The sequence below is a fragment of the Cryptotermes secundus genome, unplaced genomic scaffold, assembly GCF_002891405.2.
Source record: "Cryptotermes secundus unplaced genomic scaffold, Csec_1.0 scaffold1323, whole genome shotgun sequence".
Classification (NCBI taxonomy): Eukaryota; Metazoa; Arthropoda; class Insecta; order Blattodea; family Kalotermitidae; genus Cryptotermes; species Cryptotermes secundus.
The window spans coordinates 477,161-484,452 of NW_019727122.1; the positions used below are offsets into that span (position 1 = coordinate 477,161).

Consider the following 7,292-nt stretch of genomic DNA (forward strand, 5'->3'; position numbering starts at 1 on the left):
ACTTGGCCTATTATTCTCTTCCTCAGAAAACATTAAAGTGGACAAAGAAAGTTGCCTTGTGGCTTATAAATTGTGCCATTTGCAATTCATTTTAGGTTTTCAAAAATCTAAAACCTCATTCAAAATTGAAATACAAGGCATTTCTGCTGAATGTGGCAAAAGCCTGGGCTACAGACCACACGGTGGCGGCAGACACAGTATTAGTACGACCGGGGCCGTCTACTCCCACCATACGCAGGCCTCATTTTGACCCCCCTGGGCGACTCTCGGGTGATATGCGGAAACATACCCTCGCAAAAATTGTGAAGAGTGAACATTTCAAGGGGAAGCAGCCTTCTAGGCAATGCCTTGTTTGTGCAATTCACAAGAAAAGGAGCAGGACTGCCTACATTTGCAAGTTTTGTGTAATGCCACTTCACAGAGGGGAATGTTTCGAGAAATATCACACCCTCAAGTACTTTTAGAAGCATTGGTAAGTGCTCTCAAAAAATTTTAGTTCATAAAATTAATTAGGAGATTTTATATTAATTTTTAAAGTGAACAGTGCACAAGTTAGGGTAGTAGGTTTAAAAATGCTGGTCCCCAGGGTGATTTAAATATTTAAATTGCCAGAAGCAAAGTGTTAAAATGTATGACCTAAACTGATACACAATAATGAAAATTTATGTAACACTCCAGATAAGGAGGCTAGCTGTAAATATACTGAATAAGCAGTTATGGACAGCCAACAAAGAATGGTCATCCAGTTTGGAGATTGGCTGAGTGTTAACAATTCCTAACCATAAAAGAACATGTTATGTAAAGTGACCAACTGCCTCTGACTTGGATGTATTCTTTGTAATAGCCTAAGCAACAAAGAAGGGTCACAAAATTTGGTACTCTCAAATGTAAGGAGTCTCCATATGATAGAACACTGAAAACAGCAGCAAGAGAATTAGTAAAGCAGAAGTCACATTTTGCAAGAAGAACAGAGGTCAGATGGGACAAGGGTGGCATTAGACCAGCAAACAGTTACACATTTTTCTACCAAATTGTGACCAATAATTATTGGTGTGATTATAATCATCACTTAGGGACAGACAACTTTACTGGAAATTACATGAGAGGATTTGATCACTTCCATAATAAGTAAAGTAAAAAAGAAAAGTAAAGGTATCCCTGTTAACAGACCTTGGAGCCCCATAGGGTTGCAAGATGTTGAGGTTCCCACATTTCCTACACAATTGGCTCACAGATGGTGGTAAGGTTGTCAGCTCTACGCGCCAGCCGCCCTCTTCCCCTAAGAATATTCCAAGAATATTCCTGGTACTCATTTCTGTTAGAGGCTGAGTCGACCATAGGGTCATAGTGCGGCTGGAAGGATTAGGTAAATTAAAAAAAAAATCCAATAACCTCATCAGGACTTGAACCTGTGACCTTCCAGCTTGTAGCATAGTGCCTCAACCAACTACGCTACCGCATGCCCCATCACTTCTCTAATACTGAAAGAAAATGTTACAACATTTCAGTACAAGCAAGGGGAGAGTGTATTTTTCAACCATCACCTAGGAATGAAACTTTAAGTGACACTACTAATGATAATGGTTAAAGCAGGTATATCTGCATCAAGATATATAACTACCAAGAGTACAATCCTCCCACGTCACAACAGCCATAAACATGCATGCAAGTCTCCTGCTGGGAAGACACAACCATACTGATCACATCTATCAAGACAGGTCATGTCTATTTTTTGAAAGGAACTGAGTGTCAGTAATGCTATAATGAGAAGAGACTATTACTCACCAGTGTCAGCTGTACGTGTGATAAGTGCATATCCATCAGGTGGCACTTCCTTTTCATTAATAATGGCTACTGACTCTATAATATAATCTGTTATACCCTCAGTCTTTGACAGACAGATGTAACGCGTACACTTCTTCCCAAAGAAACTTCCCTCTCGCCACAGATCTGCATCCGAATCTTGATCATGTGTTCGAGAAACCTAAAAGAAAGAAAATTCTATTTGAGCTTCCAGAGATAGGGGCTAGTTCTATTGATTGGACCCAACTGAGTACGTTTTCATCAGAACCGCATTTATAAATGAGGGCAATTCTCCGTGTTTGCTGCCAGATGTCTCAAGCATGAACCCCCAACAAAAATGGGAACTCAAGAACGACGTTCTAATTCTCAGTCACAACTGTCTCAATGAACCTTCTACACCACTGTGGTCATCAAATTCAACCTCTGAATACAATGTGATGACGACGACGACAACACCACCACCATAGTTTCAATACATAAGTGAACTATACCAACCGAGCAACCGTCACTTGTTGGCGAAGTTAGCAACAACTTTAGCGGATAAAGGGTGTCACATGGTCAGTGCAACGAATCCCCACGCCCCTTAATTTCGGTTTTCTAGACCAGAGCCACTATTTCCTTGAAATAGCTCCTCATTTATCCTCAAAAGGCCGAGTGAACCCCACTACTGCTCAGAAAATCTGGTAGCACCGGGAATCGAACCCAGGCCTCTGGATCTGTAGCCAGGAATTCTGACCACTAGACCACAGGACCTCACCACAGACACAATGATCAGAGTGTGTCCAACCCTGGCCTCCAAGTACAGGTATTCAATACTGCATGGGAGGACTTTCGAGTTAAGACCAACTCAGAAAATTAGCTTGGCCTAAAGAGATTTCATTATTTTATATGTCATTAAATTTAACAGAAATAAATGTAAGAAGTCACAAATTATAAAAAGTAATGTAATTTTACCTAACACAATTAAAACCCTTTCCTGAACATGCACTGCTGTTCTCCAGTTAGTGTCCTGTTTCTTTAATAATATTATGTTTTGGCATCCTGTTGCACTCATGCACCAGTCATCCAATCACTTCCGCCTCTAATGCAACACAAACCATTCACAATCCCTCCTTTATTTCAAAATGTCATTAAAATCATATTTACATGCAAAATGTTTCATCCTTACAAGGTCATCTTCAGGCAAGTGTTCACCAATTGAAACTGCCACACTGCACAGGTTCATACGTCAATGCATCCCCTACTACTGCATATTGTTGTTCACACTGTTTCTTTACTTCATCTCCTACAAGATCTACTAACAATTTAAAGGTTCCTTGGTGCCATCCTGCAAAAGGATTTCATTCTTTCCATTCTTTCAGTGCCCTGGTCCAGTCCTCCAGATATGACAAAACTGCAGACTCCACTATTTTTGCTGAAGGGTGAGTACAACAAGAATTTTCTTTGTTTTCAGTCTTCTCCTTGTCCATCCAAAAACCAATATTACGTCTTTGCTTGATTACATGTTCAATACTGAACCACTGTATTTCGTCTGAGTGGATCGTCATCAGTGTGTGAGGCCCATATTGTGTTATCATCAATCATATCACCATCATGTTGCCACCATACTGCAACAGTCCTGTGTGACAGCTCCCTTACATTTTATATCACCTGGTAAAACACAGCATAAACTATTCCTCCTACAACCTGAATAATCCTTTAATCACTAAAACTAAGTGGTTCATCTTTATAAACTCTGAAGGCTGACATCATGATGCATCTCAAAGGCATAATTTTTACGTGGGGTGATACTGAAGCAAGAGTTCAGACATTGCAATTAAAATAATACAAAAAAATAATAATGTAAAATAAACAATTAACGCTGAAGTCTTTTCTGATCTCCTGTCACTTCGCAGATACCTGGCCATAATCTTCCAGTCATATGTGATGGGTAAGTTTGGGAATAATAAATGCTATTAATATGGATAATTGTGTTGATGGAATTAAGAGAATTATAGCGAATTATAATGTTAAGAGGCAAAAAAATTAAAATTATCACACATTCCAACAATACAATGTGCAAATGATAGATTTCAATGAAGAACACTCATGAAGGATTATTTAATTCATAGCAAGCAGGTTCACAAACATAAAACTATATTTTTAAAGTGCAAAGTTCTAAAAAAAAAAAAATTGAAAATTAAAGTTCTGTAGCTTGGATACTGAACTGTAATTATTTTTGGCAATTTAATGTGGTTTAAAAAATGTGCTATTATTTAAAAGTACACTTACCACAACAAACCCAGTGGGACATTTATCTGGATCTTCAATGACATGTATAGACATAATTGGCCTATCATCTGGCAGTGTCTTATATACTTGGTGCATCATGTTGTAATTTGCATATATTGATCCTTTATGACAGTGATAATTGATGGTATAAATCTTCCCTCCTATGAAGAACTGTGGCCAAGTACACCGTTAATAACCTTGGGCTTCCTATTCTTTTAAGTAAAGAAAAAGTAATAGTTGAACAATATTACCTCCTCTCTTACACATACCAACTTTTCAGTTACAGCTCACTCCTAATGGATTAACTGAAAACTAAGTGTAATGCTCTTTTCTGCATATTTATTGTGTTCTGTAAATAACATCTACTAATTCACACACAGTTGACACTATTTCTATCTATCACTGCAAGAAACACGTTAAGTCATTAGTATATAAGACGGGATTTCGAACAAGTCTTGTGGCCTAAGTCTACTTCTGTACCTGTGTGTCATAAACTATGGTTAATAGACACTGATAATACAACATGCAAGAAAATGCATTGAACATTTCCGCTTGTTTACTACTGTAGTTTAAAAAACAATGTCAAAAATGTGTAAATTGTTAGTACAAATTTTTGTAACTGACGAAGACTTTCACACTAATTAGAAAGATGAGAAATAAGCTTAACCCTGCAAAACTACACAACTTATACAACACTACAATATGCCATCAAATTGCATATTACGACCGATTACGAGCACCAACTACCACTGGCAAATAATCAGCTCGATAGTTCGTGTTGGCAACATTGAATCACCTGTCCTGCCATCTTTCAGAGGCACTCTGGTATTACAACTATTGTGAAATTGTGGTAATGGTACCTCTATAGGTAACATAGTTAACTTCTATTCCACGAAGGAAATGCTCAGTGCGGTTACGATTTTCTTGTGAAACACTGAGTGACTTGTATTCAAAACCATACTCTTACCAGAAAAATCAACATTTTTTTTTAGTTTTCCTTCCAAAAACGAACACCTTTTGTACAAAAAGTCAGTCACATTGCGACTGACAGTCAGTCAGTCAGTCACATTGTGACTGATGGTCAGTCAGTCAGTCGGTAATAATTAATATATGATCCAGATATTAATTATTACCGTTTGACAGTTACGGTCTTGTTTCTGTGGGGCGCCCTCTCTGAAGAGAGGAAGGGTGTGTCTTTTGTATATGCTCCTGGACGTTGCCAGTGCAGTCTTTCTCAGGTCCGAGTCCCTTGGGACTAGAGACCATATTTCACTGTCTCAGATTTGAGACTTCCCTTTTCGTTGTCCAACAACAGTTTAATATGTCACAATACTTAGAAAGAATAATAATAATAATTCAATTCAATTTAATTCTTGTTTATTTATATACAAATATAACAGCCCAAAGACCAATTACAAAGTTACAGCTAATATGAAGATGGACACAAAAATAAATAACAAACAAAACACATAATAAGGCAGGCTACATAATAGCAATAAATTATTAATACTTTTATGAAAAATTAAATATTTCATTAATATGTGAGAAAAGTAAGATACACACATATCCAGTAGTTATGCCATTATGTGGCAAAAAAGGACTATAAACGTACAAACACATAGAAGATAATAACAACAGTAACTCAATTAATTCTTTCTTATTTGTGTAGTAACTAAATCTCCAAATATAACGGAGCACACAGTAGCGTAGCTGTTGAGGCACTATGCTACAAGTTGACAGGTCACGGGTTCGATATCTAATGTAGCCATTGGAATTTTTAATTGACCTAATCCTTCCAGTCTCACTACGGCCCTTGGGTCGACTCAGCCTCTAACAGAAATGAGTGGGGTGAAACTGAGTCCAATTGGTACTACAGCCACTACCTATTGTACCAGCCCCAGATGACAGAGGACGGTGATTGTGGAGCAATTGTTAGAATGAAGATGGGCAGAAGAAACCAAAGTACTCTGTGAAAACGTGTCAAGTGCCTCAACCAACTACGCAACTGCGTGCCTGCTAAATTTGAAGCAGTGTCAGAGGATGTAAGGGAGAATAGGACAGGCTAACGGTAGGATGGGCCTCAGAACAAACAGCATATACATGACCAAAAGAATGGAGGTCAATGGCAGATAATATCAAACTGATTTTACAACATAGGTTCCAAAACTTTTATACAATGTGCCCCCCTTAAAACATTTCATAAATTTCATACCCCCTTCCAGCAAATGGGCAAACAGTTTTAACTTAACACTTAGCTATAGTTTTCAATTCAGTGCATTTAATTTAAAGGACTCTTCATGCCTGGATTAGTGGGATGGATGTGGTTGCCTCTTTGAACATAACGTATCATAACAAGGATCGCCCTGAAGTTGTTTTCCAGGTGCATCATACAGCTATATTTTCTTTTTATGGCTGCTACTGCTGAAAATTAGTCCTGCTGAGGTAAGATTTTCTGAAAAGGTAGAGGTTATTCAAAACCTTTTCTGCTGAGGTGAAGGAATACCTCTCCAATGCCCATCCAAAATTCTACATACGGCTTGTTAGGAAAATGAACTTTTAAAGAAGTAAAAGCTAAAGGTAGCATTTTCCTTGCACTTAACTAATTAAATGTTGAGGGAATTTTGGGTCCTTACCGTGTTCTGGTAGTTAGTTAGTTATTTAGAGAGGGTGGGTTTCCCCATGCACTTAGACCTGTATAGGTCCATTGTGCTTCCCTCTATGATTTCTACCAGTCTCTATATCCTACCGGTATTGGTACTTACCATCAGTCCCTCCCAGCCAGTTAGACCGGCTCTATTGGCTGAGAGGTATCTATAATGCTTCCCCCATCTACCAGAGGTATTAGAGACTGCTGTTGGGCGGGAAACGTCCGCAATTTTGGCTCAGTGACCTCCTTAGGAGATATGAGGTTCTTTTACATGCCGTAAAGCTACGACATGGGACCCACGGCTTAAAGTCCCTCCTGGAGGACTTGTTCCCTGAATTTTTCCACCCTTAAAAATTCGATGACCTCCGCCGGGTATTTGAACCCACGTATTACGAGTCATGAGGTGGGAACGTTACCTCTAGACTAAGGAGGCCGCTTACTGTGTTCTGGTAACTTTATAACTTTTACTTCCTTCAAAAACTTTGGCAAATGGGACAGCCTAAGGCTGTGACTATATAAATGTGTCAAGTGCACCATGACCTTGGAAAGTGTCTGAGGCATTCATTTGGAA

General features: G+C 38.6%; 1 protein-coding gene across 8 annotated transcripts in view; it reads right to left on the reverse strand.

Annotated features, from left to right (window-relative positions):
• The window catches only part of LOC111864542 (multivesicular body subunit 12A), a 39,712-nt gene extending 34,904 nt beyond the window's left edge, over positions 1-4,808 (reverse strand). For 3 of the 8 annotated variants that reach the window (XM_033751476.1, XM_033751475.1, XM_033751474.1), the window contains exons 1-2: positions 4,075-4,808; positions 1,786-1,984 (exon numbers count right to left, since the gene is read on the reverse strand). In XM_033751476.1, the coding sequence (XP_033607367.1) occupies positions 1,786-1,984; positions 4,075-4,173 (298 nt within the window). In that variant the 5' untranslated portion in view covers positions 4,174-4,808. The remainder of the gene's footprint in view (positions 1-1,785; positions 1,985-4,074) is intronic. The other 5 variants (XM_023851855.2, XM_023851853.2, XM_023851856.2 and 2 more) reach the window with 5 other exon arrangements.
• Between the last annotated feature and the right edge of the window lie 2,484 nt (positions 4,809-7,292).